The sequence below is a fragment of the Trachurus japonicus genome, chromosome 16 (genome assembly GCF_045865225.1).
Source record: "Trachurus japonicus isolate A0001 chromosome 16, Traja_1.0".
Taxonomy (NCBI): domain Eukaryota; kingdom Metazoa; phylum Chordata; class Actinopteri; order Carangiformes; family Carangidae; genus Trachurus; species Trachurus japonicus.
The window spans coordinates 15,140,180-15,159,592 of record NC_140922.1 but is presented as its reverse complement, the minus strand read 5'-3'; the positions used below and the strand labels follow the sequence as shown (position 1 = coordinate 15,159,592).

At 40.9% G+C, this 19,413-nt stretch overlaps 2 protein-coding genes and 1 pseudogene across 8 annotated transcripts in view; 2 read left to right on the top strand and 1 right to left on the bottom strand.

The window, feature by feature from the left end:
• fhod3b (formin homology 2 domain containing 3b) overlaps window positions 1-7,588 on the top strand; it is an 87,164-nt gene extending 79,576 nt beyond the window's left edge. The window contains exons 22-29 of one of the 3 annotated variants that reach the window (XM_085801939.1): window positions 247-366; window positions 1,319-1,480; window positions 1,589-1,779; window positions 1,976-2,168; window positions 3,573-3,596; window positions 4,172-4,358; window positions 4,586-4,747; window positions 4,848-7,588. In XM_085801939.1, the coding sequence (XP_085658065.1) occupies window positions 247-366; window positions 1,319-1,480; window positions 1,589-1,779; window positions 1,976-2,168; window positions 3,573-3,596; window positions 4,172-4,358; window positions 4,586-4,747; window positions 4,848-4,930 (1,122 nt within the window). In that variant the 3' untranslated portion in view covers window positions 4,931-7,588. The remainder of the gene's footprint in view (window positions 1-246; window positions 367-1,318; window positions 1,481-1,588; window positions 1,780-1,975; window positions 2,169-3,572; window positions 3,597-4,171; window positions 4,359-4,585; window positions 4,748-4,847) is intronic. The other 2 variants (XM_085801937.1, XM_085801936.1) reach the window with 2 other exon arrangements.
• Window positions 7,589-7,692: 104 nt separating this feature from the next.
• Window positions 7,693-15,312, bottom strand: LOC146972118 (retinoic acid receptor RXR-beta-A-like). Of its 4 annotated transcripts, XM_085801942.1 has the most exons (12): window positions 15,177-15,312; window positions 13,685-13,878; window positions 13,265-13,418; window positions 12,831-13,010; window positions 12,415-12,468; window positions 11,800-11,960; window positions 11,481-11,610; window positions 10,102-10,228; window positions 9,940-9,981; window positions 9,718-9,809; window positions 9,495-9,600; window positions 7,693-9,343 (listed from the first exon to the last, which is right to left on the bottom strand). In XM_085801942.1, the coding sequence occupies exons 2-12, from the start codon at window positions 13,823-13,825 to the stop codon at window positions 9,196-9,198; spliced, it is 1,335 nt and encodes a 444-aa protein (XP_085658068.1). In that variant the 5' UTR covers window positions 13,826-13,878; window positions 15,177-15,312; the 3' UTR covers window positions 7,693-9,195. The 4 variants fall into 4 exon arrangements, with proteins under 4 accessions (XP_085658068.1, XP_085658069.1, XP_085658070.1 ...); XM_085801943.1 differs by lacking the exon at window positions 12,415-12,468; XM_085801944.1 differs by lacking the exon at window positions 13,685-13,878.
• A 1,560-nt stretch (window positions 15,313-16,872) lies between these two features.
• LOC146972117 (uncharacterized) lies at window positions 16,873-19,013 on the top strand (annotated as a pseudogene). Its single transcript, XR_015037934.1, has 5 exons — window positions 16,873-16,988; window positions 17,257-17,619; window positions 17,716-18,051; window positions 18,153-18,471; window positions 18,563-19,013. The product of XR_015037934.1 is annotated as an uncharacterized LOC146972117 (transcript).
• The last annotated feature ends 400 nt before the right edge of the window (window positions 19,014-19,413 follow it).

Below are 19,413 nucleotides of genomic sequence, written 5' to 3'. Positions count from 1 at the left end.
TTGCGTATTTGATACACAATCCAACAACCAAGTTGTGACCTGCACATTCACCACGCTATAAGATAATAATGGAACCTTACGAGACAGAGTTGTTTTCGAGGTAAATTCATGCAAAACCGCTGATGTGGCTTTCCGTCGGGGGCAGTTTTTCGGCAAGCAGTCTCTGCACCGACAATTAAAGGTAACAAACCTACTCCTAAAATGTTGGTATTGTCCTTCTTGACTGTGTTTTTTATGCTATTGCAGGAGGTGGCAGAGCCTCTGCAGGACCTTAAGGAGGGGATGGATCAGTTAGAGAAAAACAGGACACTCCGCTACATCTTGACCACATTGCTGGCCATTGGAAATTTCCTCAATGGCACTAATGTGAGTAACCCTCAAACCATTTATGGCTTTAAGGTTCCTTCTCTTTTCACTCTCTCTCCCTCTGTGTCTTTCAACCGCTTCCTCCATTTCCTCCCAGGCTCCTCCTCCCTCCCCCCCGACTCCCCCGCAAACATATTTATTTGGCAGGGATAACAGTGGACTCTGTGTGTAGAAGAATGTGCTGCCTGACTGTCTGCAGCAGACACTGTCCTTCTACAGTAAAAATGCTTGTCAAGGATTCGGCTGAACCTGGCTCCGTCTGTCCATCTGTCTGAGAGAGGAAAAAAAGGGGGAGGGAGGTTGTGTGATTGTGCATTTGCTGGAAGTGTGTCTGTGTGTGTTTGTCTGGCTGCTCTTGTGTGAACTTGCGTCTGTGTCTCTAAATGTTTTTTTTCTTTCCGCCGCCTCACTGTGTGATGGGGGGGGGGTTCTGTGTTTCTGCAGCCTCGCGTGTGCTTTCCTGTGCATGCATGTGTGTAAGTCTACGTATGAGTGAACGTCTGGGATATGAGAGCCAAACATGCAAAAGGGAAACATAAGTCATCAACATCAAAACAAGTAGTTCCCGTAAATAATGGCTGCATTTATATTTTGCAGTAAGCCATTTAAATCTGGCATAAGAACAAAGGAGATCCTGTTGGGATTATGTCTTTCATGATACGTTCAGCCTTTTGTTTTTTCTTTTTTTAGCTTCGCTGTGGTGTGTAGCAGAGCAGTCGTTCAGCACTGAAGTAGATTGTGGTTTCTGATAATCACAGCCTAATGAATCTACATATCTACTCTGCGAACACCATTGAGCCCCTTTTTTTTCTTCTTTTTTTTTGTCTGTGCCAAAAAGGAAATTCACTGCAATTTGGTCTTCGAGTCAGGGGCTCTTGATTTCTAATTTCAGACATGTTGTTTCCATCCCACATTCTGAGCTGTGTTGCTGTGTGTGTGCATGCATCTGTAGGCTAAAGGCTTTGAGCTGAGCTACTTGGAGAAAGTCCCGGAGGTGAAGGACACGGTCCATAAGCAGTCCCTGCTGCACCACGCCTGCTCCATCGTGGTGGAGAAGTTTCCAGACAGCACCGACCTCTATTCTGAGATAGGAGCTGTCACCCGCTTGACGAAGGTCGGCCTCGCTTACTTCTCAGAAACTCTTTCAACAGGATCAGTTTGTGCTTGTATACACACTAATAATAGCAGTGATCACAAATGAAGAGTCCTCCTTTGTTGCCAGGTGGACTTTGACCAGCTTCAGGACAATCTGGCCCAGATGGAGCGAAAGTGCAAAGCATCATGGGATCACCTCAAGGTCATTGCGAAACACGAGATGAAACCGGCGTTGAAACAAAAGATGTCCGACTTCCTCAAAGACTGTGCAGAGAGAATTATTATTCTGAAGATTGTACATAGAAGAATTATCAACAGGTACATTCAGGTGTAGAGCAAACACCTCCAAGTTAAATATCACATTTATTCAATACATTTTCAGATATATTTACATCAGGTTCACTTTCCATGTTCCATGTTTATCCTCTGTAATTTCTGTGACTTTTTGAAGCACGTTTAAAACATCTTCTCCGCCAAAGGATCCCTGATGTGATGTTTCTCTACACATCTGCAGGTTTCATGCTTTTCTGCTGTTCCTGGGCCATCCGATATACGCGGTACGTGAAGTCAGCATTCATCGCTTTAGCAAGATCCTGAGTGAATTTGCCCTGGAGTACCGCACAACGAGAGAGCGTGTGCTGCAACAGAAACAGAAGAGGGCCAACCACCGAGAGAGGAACAAGACCAGGGGAAAAATGATAACAGATGTAAGTGGTCTTCACCACGGGCAGCAGTCACATGAATACTTTCTCCATTTCCTGATCTCAGTCTTTGTTTAGTTAGCGTTCTCTCAATTCTATGAAACAATACGAGCGATCCCTCGACACTGGTTATATTCTTAATCTGGTTAAAGCGCCGAACGTGGTCATTTACGACAGACACGGCATAGATTAATAATGACATCAGCATAGTTCCTCAGTGCTCACATGTATAGGTTACTGTAACAACAATCAGTGAGTTGTTTTTAGTGTATCCCATTCTGTAGCTGCAGCAGGCTAAGAAAGGCCAGAGCAAATACCTCCCTGCATGATTAAAATCCCTTAAACCCAGAGGAGTCAGCTGGTCAGAGCGGACTCCACAGCGAGCCTTGGCAGGGGCCCCTCAGCCTTCAAAGGGACTCTAATTCAATCACTGTGTGAAAATTCAAACCCTTGGATGTCCCTGAGGGAGAAATAACAAGACCCACACCTTAACCACACTCTTACAAAGGTGTCCAGTCAGATATGCTCTCTTGTTCTATACCGTGTACATCTGCAGTGTTTTTGTTTTGTTTTGTTTTTTTTACAGGGGCGTGGGGGGGTGGGGGGGCTCGTTTGATGTTTAAAGGAGTAGTTAAACATTTTGTGAAACACTTGTATTTCTTACCAAGAGAGAGTTAGATGAGAAGATTGATGCAGCACTGTTGTCTGTTCAAAACGACCTTGGAATCAGTGTCTGATCATCTTAGTTTAGCATAAAGCTGACAGATAAACCTACCAGTAACCTTCACATAAAACCACAAAATGATTTAACTTTAATTTATTATCATTATTATTGTACTGATGAAACAAGACTTTATAAATATGCTTTAGGCTTTTTCCCCTCCTTTACAGTCTGGATAAAGCTAATTCATACCATTCATACCAAGCATCTCTATGTGCCTCCTCCCACACTGTGTACACAAACAAGTATGTGTTGTTATTTTAAGCTTTTAGACATCATTGTTGTGTCTGTGTCAGAATGTGTGTGTGTGTGAGTGAGAGAGAGAGTGAATCAATGCACTGCTCTTAGCTTGAAATGGTAAAATATTTTCCATACCATGTATTGGGACTAATCGGACTGTGACCGAGGACGTCAGTTTAGTGGGCGGTCCTTCAGTGTGTGTTCACAATGATACTGTAATACTGTATGTCCACATGTTGCCCAGGCCACCACATCTGTCTGAGATATCTCAAATGTGTCCTCAAATGGGACTGATGTTAATAATGCTAAGTGTGAGCAGAACCAATACGTTTATTTTAAAAATACTGAACTATTCTTTCATCATTTATAAACCAAGGGCTATCTGTCTAGCGCACTCTTTTTACAACACACCTCACTGCTTCTTTTTTCCATTTCCTTCATCTCTGTAGAGTGAGGATGACGATGATAGTGAGGTAGGGGAAGTAACAAAGTGCATGTGAACTCTGTGTGGTGACTAACTTTCAACCAGGTTGTGCTGTCGCAACTTAGGACAATAACTGGTGTAGTGTATTCATGAGGATTAACAAAGGACAAGTCTTTGGTAAGACTGACAGGTTCCATGTGTGTGCAAGTCCACATGAATGAGGAAGCTCGATGGTGATGACAGGGAGAGAAAAAAAAGGTGGTTGCATGATGTTGGCTGAAGTGTTGAGTGAACCTCTCTTGGAGGAGCCGCAGTTACTTCCTGGTAGAGAGTAATTGACCTCGGGAGGACTTGAAGCTGAACTCTTGAACTCGGCATGTCTGTAGTAAGAAAAAGGGAGGATCATGACTCTTTTTTTTGTCACAAAATTAATGTATATGTGGAAAATGTGACTCAGCTGGATGGAAAGTGTTGTTTAACATGTTTGATATTCACACCATAACCTTACAGATCTTCCTCAATACTGAATGTACCAGAGCATGGAGCTGAGTTTGAGCATGGTATCCTACGAGTCTAATATCAGCTTTTTGTAATCATGTCTCTCCCGCTCCCGTCCATATGCAGAGTGGTAAATTTGGCAGTGCCCCATCAGACACGCAGGAGAGCCAGCCTCAGGGTATCCAGTATGCTGAAGATGCAGCTGAACATGAGAACATGAAGGCCGTGCTGAAGAGCAGCCTGCAGAGCGGAGAGAGTGGGACGTCCACGGTGCCGGGCCTGCGTACACGCACCAGAGCTGGCAGCACCAGAGGTCAGTCTCATAAACATGTTATACTATTACAGCCCGCTATGTAGCTTCTTATATTAATACCATCATCCATTCAATCGATGGTATTTTTAGACATGCTAGCAGCGGGACCATCAGTAATGTCTGTGCGTCAGGCTGTCGGACACTTGGGCTTGTGAAGTCGTGTTAAGTACAAAGCACCTCTGCGCTCACAGCTACAGCTCCTTATCCATCCTGATCTTACTCTTCAGGGCGTATTCCCCCATGGTGCTCTGGCAGCGACGACCCGGTGAACTGCACAGACGACAACGCTGATGAGATCATGGAGAGGATCGTCAGGTCAGCCACTCAGGGGCCCAGCCAGCGGACGCAACCCCGAGAGAGGAGGCGTTCTCGAGCCAACCGGAAATCATGTGAGTCATGTTGTGTATGAAGCTGAGCGGTTGGTAACGGTAACACAAAAAAAGCTATTATTTATTACAACTGACCATATTTTTCTCCCTGTGTGTACAGTGAGAAGGACACTGAAGAACGGTTTGACTTCAGAGGAGGCCAACGCTCTCGGCTTGTCCAGTGGTCCAGAGATGCAGGTGTGAGCTGGGCCTGGATCCCACTGGACATTCAGACGTCTGGAAGTCCTTTCACTGCCCTCGCCCTCCAACCTGGCAGCCCACTGCACTCCACCTTGGCACTAAAACTCCACCCCCTCCCCTAGCTTTGATGAGTTGATCTCATCCTCATACGTTTGGTTTACATAGGCTTGACGCAAGTGCTTCCTGAAGAGAGTGGATAAAAGGCCGAATAGTTTTTTTGTTTTTTTTTTGATTTGGGCCCAGAGAGAGCAGAAACAAAAAGCAGAAGAAGAAAAGAAAGCTTTTTCTGTTGCTGGATAGACATCGATGATCTGCACTCACAAGGCTTGATCACCATCATCCTTGGAATCTGACATTGCTCACAAATACCCACGCAAAAGTGTTTTTTTGTTTTGTTTTGTTTTATAGCCAAGGGTATTGAAAGAGTCGGCAGTGCATATGCTTCAATCTCAGTGGCCTTGACTGAACCCAGAGGACTAGAAGTGTGGTACAGACACTAAAATCTCCACTAACTGTTTGCTTGGGTTTTAGTGTCAGCCCTGCAGCTTTAGTGACAAATTGAAGTGAAAGACATTTCATCTATTGTATAGATGGCATTGTGCAGAGGGTTATTCTGTTATATACTACTGTGGTAGTTTTGTGTTTCTATTCATTTTTGCTCAAGAAGGTGCTCAAATAAGGAACAATTGCACTGGATGTAAAAGTTTGGTATCAATGGAATGTGAAATCCTCGACACTGATGAACCACTCTGACATCTGAATCTGAAAACATGCTCAACAGTTTTACCAGCAATTTACAGTAGCACAGTTTTTAATGTTTAATCCGAATCTACAGATTCAAAGGCAGGTGTGCATTAGTTTACTGGGCGAGAATGAGACGGTGCAAATATTTGTAAAGATCACGAGGAGACGGAGAATGTTACTGCGGTAAAGACTGGTGATACCACTAGCTTCAGTCTAATGCTCATCACGCAAACTTTTCTCTTTTTTTTTATTTTTAGCTTAAACCGGGACAAAATTTGTATCATGTGACCTATTCTCACTTAGAGACTGAACAGTTGACAGGGGACAGCTTGAGGAAGGCGGGCACAATGTTACATACAGGTGAGCGATCTTTGGAAGAGTTTATGTAGTTTTATTTTGTAGAAACAATGAGCTGCACATTTCAGAGTGCCTTTCAGAGACAGTTATTTATTACAACGTTTTCAGGGACATATAAAAAAAAAATCAAGAAAATGTTACTACAGATGTGCGGTCTGTGAGGGGTGAGACGATCATTTTGCAATCATTCGTGAGCTGTGATTTATTTTCACCCGGTGTTTTTAAACTCGTCTTCTGTTCAGTTTTTCTGTTGTTGTTTTTTCCCCCTGCATTATATCTTGGATCAAGTAGTTTGTTATGAAGCTTTAAAATATTTATAACAACTTAGGGGTTTGGTTATGCACATTAGCCGTATCCTGTTGCCTTACTGTAGAATACAGGCTTGCGTTGTTCCACTATAGTTGAGATCTAGGTCAAATATATCAATTAAAAGTAGATCAGACCAAATTAATGTGTAGTTGAACCTGCATCACTGGAGATCTCGCTTTGTCATCTACAAGACATGTAAAGTATTCCTTCATTATTTAACTATGAATGTGAACATCAGGGGTTTCATGATAATTAGATATATGAACGCACATAAAATATCCATAATTTATCTATTTTAAAATGTGTTAATCTGTATTGAGCTGAATAAGGAGGAGCCCGCAGTTTGACCTTGCAATCATGTGGGTATGCTTTTAACTATAGATGAGCTCACTGTGCTTTTGATTCATTTGGAACGGCCTTGGCTACACAACAACCGAATAATTTCAGTTGACATCACGGCTCGCGAGATGCAAGGTAACTCTTATCCAATCGCAAAATTTTTCACTGTGATATGGAAACATAGCCATTGAGAAAAACAAGAATCTAGAGCAACATCATGCTAAATCTACGTAAAACCACACCAGCAGTAGGTTTAGTTTTTTTTTTTTTTTTTTTGTTATTTTTTATTTAGACTTTTATTCAGCACCTTAGACTCAATGTGTAGCATGCAATTTAGAACTGAAGTTACGAGGGAAGAGCTCATCATTTCCCAGATTGTACTGACTTTTGTCAAAAACAAGACACAGTAGATGTGTACAATAATATAGGGGAATGCTGTAAAATGATGTACATGTCATGACAATGTCTTTATGTTCTTTTTTTTGCTCCATGTGTAGAATAGTGTATTATAGACTAAAAAAGGCAGTATTATTCTAAATATAATTTAAACAAACCAAGCCATGCATGGTTTAAAAAGGTGTCACTTCTGCTTGATACAAAGGGAGGTTCACTTTGGTTCTCAGAGCTGTACGGTTTGTTTGCGTGCGTGTTATTAAACCTTTTTACTTCACGGACTGATCAAATTTACCAGCTACTCCTGTGGAATCCCTTAGAAGCCTTTGATTTCATTGCACTCAACGTTTTTCCTCTTTTTGTTTAACATTAGCCCACCACACACATTGCTGCCTGTGCCATAACATCACTGTGGAACTTGGACACGAGCGCTATACAACCAAGGCTTCTATTGCGTCTATGTGCCCACAGCAAAAACTATGTAACAACTACAATAAAATGGCTCATTAAAACATCTTTCGGACGTTTCTATTAAGCTTCTTTTGGTTCTGTTGTATTGGGTTAGAATTTAGAACATTTCACAGCACACTTTTAGAGAAGGAAAAAACGAAAACCAGAAAAAGAAAACTTAAGCCTCTTTATTTTTAGTCCACACAACCCATGCTTCAAGTCACTTTATGATCAAGAGCATACAGAGGTCTATGACAAGCTTACCAATAGAGATCATCTGGTGTTCGCTCATGGCCGTCATACAGACCTCATTTGGTCTCTTGTTTAAAAATTCCTATGTCCACAGGTGTCATGGAGCTAAATGTGATTATGGTTTGCTTTTAATAAATTGCAGAGACATTACAACGAACAAGACAGCTACCTAAAAAGTGGGGGGAGTAGGAAATACAATTGAGCATCAAAAAAAAGGGGGAAAAAAACATAGCTGAAACAGTCTCAGCAAATCCAGTGCAACCCAAGACACGTTCTGCTTTATACTAGCTGAAAACTAAAAACAAGGGCACATCATAAGAATTAAATAATTTGTATCTCCTGATCATAATTCAAATTTATCAATAAACATTTTCCCTGAACAATTACTTTTGCACAGTACCTTTGAATTGTATAGATAAATTACAAAATGGAGTATTCCCTTTCCACCAGACATGATTTACTTTGTAAAACCCCTGAATGACTGACAGGCAGAAAGCTCTTTTGCATTTTACATTTTATATTGCTACATTTTCAACAAAAGATTAACAAAGGGATTTTCAGTTTTGCATATTTTCTTAGGTTTGTGGTTTGGTGTGCGTCTGCACCAACAACGTCAAATTATCTCTGAAATAGCACCAAAAGACAAACACCTGACTGTTTTAGAAGCCAGGTGTTTATTAAGTATGGTTTAGAAATAGTACATAGCAAGTATGCAGCGCAGTGTAATCGTTAACCACAAAGTGATAAGATTTATAAAATGGCAAAGGAGTAAACAACACTGCCTGCGTATTATCAGATACAAAGCTGATCCTCAATCAATGTGGACAAGTCCAATCTGACAGTTTAAACCAATGACTTGTCTATCTGGGGGTCACTGTTGGGATTTTAGATTCTGTGAGTAAATTCAGGGCTGTTGCCACACAATTGCCGGTGACTGCATGGTACAATAATAGACTTTTAGATCTGGTCTGAATTAGAAATTATAAAAAGAAGACGACATCCTCAACGCATACTCATGATTTCAGGTTGCCTTGCTTTTAAAAAACAGGGTTTAGGGATCCGTTCAGCTGGAGAAACAACTGAAGCTTAATGTTTGAGGTGTCTAAAAAGCTTATATAAAAATGTGTACCCAAATTATATCTATTCCTGTGAGGGAAATATGTAAATGTTTACATTTTTAAAAAATACTTTTTAAAACCGTAGTTACTCATGAAGTTATTTCGACACATAGCACCAGCTTGTAGATCATGCCAAGCCTTGGGTTTGGTCTAAAGAGCAAATCTGTGCTGCACTAAAAAAAGTGTAACCCAGACAGCAGTGAGACAAACTGACAAATCTTCAAAGAACTTAAAGTGCCACTCCAGTCTCACTCCAGCTTCCCAGACTTCAGCTATCTGAACCTAACCACAGTACGCATTTCCTATCTAAGACAACTGATGGGGAGCTTCAAGCATTTCCATGAGGAAAGTGTCAATAGGTGTGTCACCAATCAGCTTGAAGAAGAAGAGATGCTCCAAGCACTTCAAGCCAATGGATCGCAGTGCTGGCAGTCGAAGAAGGAGCTTGGCAAACCTGCAGGGAAGAGAGAGGGTATTTATTTTAGTTTGAGAAGGTACACAGAGCTCAAGAGATGTTAAACTTTGACATTTCACACATCAAAACAATGCAGTTGAATGAAAAAATAAAACTATGCCATGTTTGTGGCAGCATTTAAGACATTTACCTTCCCTGCTGCTCTGGGTATTTCTGTTTGCAGTAGGCTTCCAGTGATGCATAGACCTTTTCTCTCAGGAGCTCCACCTCACTGGTGTTGGAGAGCCCTTTAGCATCTGCAGAAAAAAGAAGAAAACACTTTTATTAGGGGAAAGACACTACTTTGTGAGAAAAAAAATCTTTCTTATTATATGTATTAGCCTCTAGCATTAGCATAATGCTCTGTCAAGCACCTGGGTTGAAGAGGACGATAGCTCGGAGGCAGCCCAGCTCTGTTTTGTCCATTTGCATATCTCTCATTTTATTGACGAGCTCAGTGAGAACCCTAAATAATGACACGTGATGAGAAGATTGTTTGAAAAAGGTTCAAGAGTGTAAAAACAATGAACAGTAAAAAAAATTATATTCATTCTAGTTACCTAAAGACATTCTTATTAATATAAGACATAAATTACCTGTCAAATATGGCACCGACCTCTGCACTCTGCACACTTTCTCTGCATCAAATAATAACAGTTAATTAGCAGAAACTATGCATATTTAAAACATCAGACAGATTGCTTTTTTTTTTTTTACATTTGACCATGCTGGATTTTTTTTTGTCTCCGTCAATGTACCTGTCAAAAATGGCTCCAACTCCTGCACTGTGTGCACTGTCGCGCTGCAGCTCAGAGGCCAGGAGAACTCCGTCCTTCAAGGCGATGGAGCGATGGGAGAACGACGCAATGAGGAGCTCATTCCACCCTGACAAATGAAATACAATACAACACCTGTGAGGGATATGCATGATAGCATTTCAACTCAAGCATTTCTGTTGTTCCTAAGGTGAAACTGCCGTTTCAATGAAAAGCTGTTTTAAAACAAAACTTTTTCCTGCCTCAGGTTGAAACCAGTTGTACAACTGTGCTGCTGACACATCTGACTACAGTCCTAATGTTGAAATCTTCCTAACAGCTTCCTTTTAGATTCATTTCCATTTTGTGCTGGCCCAATCTGTCAGTGCAACACATTTCAACTGATTAAAATCCTTGTTGTCAGTCGTCCCTTTGGACAGAAAAGGAAACCCTTGGGACATCACCAAACACACAAGAACAGGAACCTAGCAACAGTGACTATAACAATGTCCTACCATTGGATGCCTCTGCCTGTGTCAGACTGAGTTGCTTTAGATTATTACTGTGTGGCTGCTGTCGTCTCAGTGTCTAAGCTCACAATCTGTATCCCACCCACTTCTTGTGGCTGATTTGCTGACAAATCTTTTTCATAAACATTTTTTGTGTTCAAGCTGTCAAATCTCACCATTTTGGGTGCAAATAAACACACATACAGTTTTAGACTGATAGCATGAAAACAGACCATTTCAGGAAATACTCTGGGACTTCTTGTTCTTTCAAAAGTCCTTTGCATAAACACAACATTAATGATTTTCCACTTTTAAACTTGCTGACAACTAACCTAGCTCTGACAGCTGTGTTTATTGTAGCATTGGGCAACACGGCCAACCATTTTTTTTTTTTTAAGTTAAGAATGATGCTTGATTTGAATCATTATTTATGTGCAATATCAACAAACGGGGACAAAAATAATAGTCAGTCCTGTGAAGAAGCGTTAAGTCGCTGCTTTTTTTTTATAACTGTGGCTGCTTTTTGGACAAATCACTATTGGGACCAATGTGTATGCAGAGTCATTTAGTTTGGGTGGTTTCAACCATGTCTAACATATGACTAACATAGTTATCTTTCTTTGGAATCATTTCATCAACTTCAGTGGGCATAACTCAATCTCGTTGCTCAATGGTAAAGGAAATAATGACAGCGTATGCTAATGTTGTGGCTACAGAGTTGCTGCTGCTGCTGGTATCCGACAGCAGAGGAATCACTATTCTCAATTCAGGCATTTTTTTTGTTCAAAAACTGGAATCAGTTCATTGCGTTTACTAAGTTTAGTTTTTGTATGCTGTTTTTGATCATTCATGGCTACAGTTTCTCAATCGTACCTGCGCGCAGAAGAATGACCTGGTCATCAAGGGGCAGTTCTGAGAAATGCGGGATTCTCTTTGCCCACTCCACCAAGGCAAACAGCTGTTTGTCTGCAGTCTGACAGATGTTGGTAACTGCATCATGGGGCTGGAACCAAACAACACAACAGTGATGACTTTTAGACATCTAAACCAAACACTTTTGAGTGATTACAACTTGAAAGCACATGTTTAAAATATCTCAGAAAATTGAACCCCAACTTGTTGCACCTCTATGAAAAAAATCTGACACAGCTACTTATGAAAATCTGTTCAATGCCTTGTTCTGGCCACTCACAGAGTTGCCTGCAGAGCCTCCATCAGAATGAAGCTCAGTCTTTAGCTCCACTGCCGTCTCTGCCTCCAAGATCTTCTCCACAGGCATCTCCTCGTTCACTCCTACACTGAACTCCAGCTCTCCTTCACGCTCTCGGTTCCTCTGGCGCTCCTCCTGGACCGCTGCGTCAGACAAAAACATATGGAAACAGCAGAGGTGGGAGAAAAAGAATGAGAAGGTGGCTAATACTGAAGAATGACAAGATGCCTGCATTGAGAAAGTCCAGTTTCCACTTTAGTGCTGAGGAGTCTAGTATGTGAAGTTCATTCAACTATAAGCGGCAGTGAAAAATTGGGTCTATATTGTACTACAACAATTGAAAAGGAGACTGATCTTTGACTGATCTACCCATCTCACTGGCAGATCGGACACAATACAGTGGGTTAATGGCTTTACTTTAATAAATCATAAAATTATCATAAGTCAGTATGCCGAAGCTATCCATGCTCATTCACATTTCTGGGTACACTACTCACCCAAAAAACCCCTAGTGAACAAATCTTTCATGCCTAACACATTAGGTCTAATTCTCTCATAACATTAAAATACTGCATTTTTAACATTATAATGCCATACTCATCCATCCCTCATCTTTTCCATCTTCTTTTATCCACTTTATATGTTTGACCACTATTGAAAGATGGAGAAAGGGTAGAATAGGAGAAAATGAAGGGAAGAGATGGAAAGGGGTTAGTTATATAAACCAGCCCCGATATACCATACTCTACCCTTAAACACATCTAATCAAGCACCCACCCTCGCCTATACCAGAATACTGAACTAATCAATCAATGATCTAATCAACTAATTGGGCCTCCTTTGGCATAACTAATTCTTCTAAGAATTCTCATCAACTGCCAATATTCAATTCACTCAGATTTGTCTTTGTGTATGCATGTGAGACAACGGTCAACAAAACATGTATCCAAACTGTCAATTGCCAAACAAGTCCTCAGTATGAACTGCTAATATATCCCCCGTTTGTTCCATACCTTCCCTCTTCATGCCCATGGCCAGACACTTCTGATAGCGGCAGTACTGGCAGCGATTGCGCTGGCGTTTGTCAACCAAGCACTCTTTGTTATCCCTGCAGGTGTAGCTCAGATCTTTGCGCACAGTTCGTTTGAAGAAACCTTTGCAACCCTCACAGCTGTACACTCCATAGTGTTTGCCTGTAAAGTGCAGAAATTATAAATAAAGGGCAAAGGTTAGAGGCCAATGGGAAGACCAAGTAAAACCAATCCAAGTGAAGGCAATACTCGGTCAAACATTTTTAACAATGCCTGAAATTTTGTTGCAGCATTTAGGAAACAGTCAAAATCATCAGACAGTGAGAGATAATCCACACTAAAATAAACACAGAAAAAAAGTATTCTCCAGCTGATGTTTCACTTGTGCCAACCTTGCTCTTAGTGCGCTCACTCACCAGAAGAGCGGTCTCCACAGATGACACACAGACGTTTCTGAGACAACATGATGCCAGGGCTGTGAGCTGGCATGGGCCTCAGGCCAAACGGAGGCTTGACATCCTCTGAACTGCTGATCGAGTGCATCCCTGATATGGGTGCTGAGGAGGAGATCTGGAAAAAACAGCGCAACAGCATTGGTTGATCGTATGCGGCGGTGACAACACTCACTTGTAAATTAGCTTAATTCACCTCATCACCATCTTTACAGACACTAGTGGATTAAAAAAAAAGAGTTGATAGTCCTGTGTGCATACAATAGCTTCTGGTAACAAATATCTAAAAGTGTTATGAAGTCAAACATGCATTGCCGTGGACACTCAAGTCAACATACCCTCTGCCCCATGTAAACAAATGTCAATGCATTACATTTAATTTACCTGACTGTTGCTGATGGGTCCAAATCCCAAAGAGGGCGACACCACTGGGGAGTTAAGCGAGGGGCTGATAACTGAGAAAGGAGAACCCAAGATGTTTGTGGGGCTGTTGGAGGCTGAACTGTTGGGCTGCTGTGAGGACATGGCTAGTAAGCAACCCACTGGAGAGGATGGTGTCCCGTCTGAAGGATATTTATCTGAAGGTGACATATAACATAATCATTAGTCTGACTATACATGTAACTATAACTGGCTGCACTTGTGCACGGCAAGTCAGACTGAAAGTATACCAACTGGATTGTTACGTGCTTTATAGTTATTATTCAGCCAAAGCTGCAAAAGAAAAACTCCCTCATTCAAGTCATTCAAATGAGAGGCATCGCCACTCTAGACAGTTTTATTCAATGATGGATTAAATTTGCACACTGGACTGCTGGTCATAAAACAAAGACAAAGCACAAGCTACCAATTTGTGCTTTTCAGAAACCCCGGTGAAATTGTTGCACTCTTTTCATTTCCAGACTAATCAATCCACCCGGACAATAATCGTTAGTTACAGATGTAGCTGCAGGACACAGTGACTGCGACTTTCAAACAGCTCCACCAAATAAAGCAAAAAACCCTATATAAACCTGGACTGTACAGTTACAGAAACAGTGAGATTAGCTGTATCGATGTGACTGAAACGACACCATTTATAAGCTGCTATACTGAAGCCCCAAATTGTTTAACAACGTTAGCCCCCAAACAGATTATTAGCTCACATTAAACGGAAAATACACCATGTCCGGTGTGTTTTGAGGGAGAACCGATGTTCAAAACTCAGCACACCACGAAGTGCAGTATGATTTTTCTTGCATTAGTCTTTGTTTGATCACGTTAAGTGACTCCTGATGGAGTCGCAATAACGTTACACGTTTGCTAAATGTTGCTAGCGATACGCAGTAATGCTGACATTCACGTTATCCCGTCGTCTCGCTGTTAAATCAGTGTTAACCGCAAACAGGGGTGTCAACATCCGCATACATTTCCAACAATTGGCATTGATAATGTATATATATATATTTAGCAATATCACATGAATTATGCCCTATGTTTGATTTTACCGTTAGCTAGCCTGCTAGCTTGCCACAACCCTGGACAGGAAGCATTAGCATTAGCATTAGCTACATGTCCTACGTCTGACTGTTAACGCATCTGTGGCGCTTTGTTAAAAAATACAAAATCAAAACAAAAATACACAAACCCTGGGCGTCTTGCAAAAACGCGGAGCTTAACAACGCGAATGTGAAAGTGCGAACCGCTTGCAGTGAATCCACACAGCCAGCGATGTTATTTTATTGGTAACTACGATTAGCTGGTTAGCTGCAGTCACGGCTAACGTAGCTAAATGTTGCTAACGTTAGCCTAGTGCACGACTCAGGGTGATTTACTCTGGAGAAGCAGTTATTGACAAAAATAAACCGATAGACGTCTGGAGGTGGGTAGTACTTACCAGACACACCTTCGACGCATTGTTGAAAGCGAGTTCAGTGTACTAATACTAATCAGACAAGCGCCAGACAACAGGCCGACACTCAGGTCCAGTTTACTTCAACTTGACGCTGCTGTTGTTGTTTACAGGCCATGGTGGCTCGGTGCCAGCATCCCTGGAGCCAAAATGTCTCATGGGACCACCCATAACAGCACTGTCATATGACACTCCTGCAGTAAATGTTCAGCATGATGTATTATTTAATAAAGCCAATTTTGTGTTCTCGTTATATTATTATTCCCAAAGATTAGAGCAGGACTAGGGCATGTTACAGTTTTTAACTTGTTACAATTTGAGCATCACACATTCCTGGGCTGAGAGGCTGAGAGTTAATGACCTTCTAACAAAGCCTTCACACACATTCACATCATCAGCTGTTCAATACCCTGAGCACTGTCAAAACTAGGAATTTCTGGTGCATTCAAAGAGGAAGTAATGGAAAATGACTCATGCATTTGCAAAATACTCAAGGTAAACAACCAGGCAAACAAATGTATGTGGTTATGATGTGGAATGGTTAGGGTTTGGGTTAGGATTAGTAGGCTATTATTTTATAATACTATTATTTTATAATTATATAAATATAATATTATATATTATATTATATATAATAAATATAATATATAATATATATAATTTTTTGTAATATATATTATATATAATATAATAAATACAATATTATATATAATATATACATATTATTATAATTATATATATATATACATATTATGATAAAATATCATGAATTCATATCATATCATCATGAATTCAACCAGAAATGGGGTGTGGTTTTTGGGTGGCCTGCTATGTTACATGTGAACATTTTTTGGACAGCCACACCTACAAAAAGCTTGGAAATGTTCGTTGCCTATGACAGGAGTGGCACACACTGTATTGCACAACATGTTCTTGCTCCAGTTGTTCAGTAATATTTTCCACTATCTAAAATATTCAGCACACTGTTCTGTTTTTAAGACCATCCTTAAGCTCCCGTTAGAGTGGAGACTGAGTCGCACTTCTGCAGGAGTCACAATTAGTTGCAACACTTCCTAACCCTCATGCACAGAAGTGACATGCAATTTCTTTCAAGCTGCTTTTATTCCTTTCCTTTCACATGCTTAAATTGCTATAGGCTACTAGGCCAGTTAGGGAAAACCTCAAAAATGTCAATGGCTGTGTAAACTCCCACAAGAGATGTGATAACCGCCACATCTTCTGATTGTCCTTTTCAGATTTTTTTTAAGCTATTGAGATGTTTTGAATGCTAAAATATTTGTTATGGTATTTCTGGATTTATCTAATCTTATTTATCACAGGGAAATGAGGAGGTCGTTTATATTTGTCACAGTGTGTCAAATCAAGACATGCTTGTCTTTATTGTTTGATGATGACAATACTGTGGATTTCATCATTCATTCGTCAGCAGACTTAGGCTATATGTTCACTTGTGACTCTTGTATTTCATTGCAGGTGTGGTTATTTCATATCATCTCATCTCAACAAACCGGATGACCATGCATGTACAGTGTGCGTGAGACAGAGGTAAACTTGAAAGACTACTTTGTGTACGGTATCCAGAAGAGGTGTTTCTTAACTAGCTGGGTGACATTTTTACTGCAAACACTGTGCTGGTCATAGCTGCTCTAGCACCATCGGACAAACACCTGCCTTACAGATAATTATTTACTTGTTGGTTTCCTTGAATCATGAATGAAAATAGATTATCCATCATGAAGAACAGGATTTGGATTCTTCATCTGATTTTTATCTCAGGTTTGTACTTATGATTTCTTAGTTGGGTACTGGTAGATGTCGACACAAGGCGTTCAAGCAGTGGAGAAATGTGACTCTTTAAAATGTATAATAATGTCCCATAAAAGTTAGAGATTATCAGTATAACATGTGAATATGATTGCCACTGCTTGTTATTAGAGCTGTTATTAGAGCTGTTAAACTGACTACTTTTTAAATTTCGTTTGTACCTTGGTATGAATGACAATAAAAGGAATTCAATTCAATTCAATCAATTGTACTTCCACAGGATTTTGCTTCTTCACAATGGGATCTCCAGATTTCCACCTGATTGACACTTCAAAGTCTTATGAAGAAGCAAAGCAGTATTGCAGAGACATGTACACTGATTTAGCAACAATTCACAGCTTAACAGATATGAATAATTTAATCACTTTAGTTTCGACCACTGACACTGCCAGAGCTTGGATAGGGCTGGAAATTGGAGAAACATGGTTGTGGCACTGGTCTTGGCCTGATCAAAAACTAAATTTTTTGAACTGGAGGGCAGGAGAACCACAGGAGAAGAATGAAGACGCATGTGCAGCAATGGATGAACATGGCAAGTGGTTTGAAAGTGGCTGTGAAATCAAAAGACCTTTTGTTTGTCATGGTAAGTAAAATGACAATAATGCACTAAGTTATTTCATCTTGTACAGAACCTCAGTATTTGTATGTGATTAAAATATGAAACTATTGCACTTTTCAGGCGGTGATGAAAGTGGTCATGTTTTTGTTGATGACACCAAATCGTGGAGGAACGCTCAGAACCACTGCAGGAATTTATCGTCTGATTTGGTTAGCATACGCTCAGCAAAAGAGAATGAGGCAGTGCATAATGTGTCTCTGTCACAAAATGTGTGGATCGGCCTCTTCAAAGATAGTTGGAAGTGGTCGGATGGGAGCAATTCATCATTCCGTTACTGGAAACCGAGTCAGCCAAACAACCAAACAGATCAGAACTGTGTCGTAGCTGTATTCAGAGATGGAGGGCTGTGGAATGACTTGAGATGTGGTCCCAAACGGAAATTTGTTTGTCATGGGGGTAAGTTGATTTTCTTAACTTGGGGTGATCTTAGAATTATTATTATTACCTTATTATTTATCCTCCACTATGTGACTTAATTAATTGATTAACTCTTGCAGCAATGAAGACAACTCCAACAACCCCCATAATTACTACAGAGAGCTTTACAACAGATCAACTGCCAACAAATATGACAACTACTACAACTACTCTCACTGTAAGTACCTAACAATCAAACGCTACTAACATTACCACTGAAGTAAAAGATGACAACACCAAATACCACAAATGTTGCATACGGTATCACAAGCATTGAGCTCAGAAATGCAACTGAAGATATGTCGACTGTAACTACACAGATGCCTCCAGAAACTACGATGCAAGCAACCACAGATGGTATGCAGAACACAACGCAGCTTTCAACTCTAACATCCCCAGGTATGTTTACAATTGTCACGTGCCTATACAAAAATGTTGATTATGCATTATAGAATTACATTATGTTTCTCTTTTTGTTGTTTTTCACAAGGAAATCTGATTCTAGTCCACCGAAACATGACATGGATTGATGCTATGAGTTACTGCAGGGAGCACCATGTTGACCTTGTCCATATTACTTCCAAAGACATTCAAGAGAAAGTGGCAGAAATAGCAAGGAATGCCACTTCATCCCATGTTTGGCTAGGCCTACGCTACACCTGCAAATTTAACTTTTGGTTTTGGACAGAGTCGCCGATTGGCTGTTACCAAAACTGGGCCCCAGGACAAGGCCCTGAAGAGAAATATGACTGTGGTGCTTCTGGTGCTATTGAGGCCACTGGGAGGCAGCAGTGGGTAGGTTTGCCAGAGACCGAGGAGCTGAATTTCATCTGCTCTGCATGCACTGGGTGAATGTTGAGGGCCAGTTAAGCTGCAGGTGATAAAGATGCTGCAGTTTTGATCATGCTGTGTGGAAATAATAACACATTGGTGCTGGCTGTACGTTTAACATTCAGAGGCATGTTTCTGACAATTGTAACATCAAACCAACAAACCTAGACAAAATGGTCATTTCAGTGTTCCCTTAAGCCATCATACTTCTACACTTGTTGAAATACAGCTGCTCTCCCTATTGTTGCGATTGAATTTCATTAAATATGAGAACCTCATGTGGTGTGTAGGCGTGCACATTCACAGTCATGGGCAGCAAGAGTAATGTGAGAACACTGATCTGCTTTATGCCTTTCACCCAGGGGTTACTATTTGCATGTTGACCCCCTGGGTTGGGCCCCAAGATTGTCTTTTTTAGACCACCAGAGTATGGCCCCGATCCAGGCTGCCTGCTGCCCTCACTGACCTGACCTTCACTAGTAGCCACATGGAAGGCAGAGCTCAGACTCA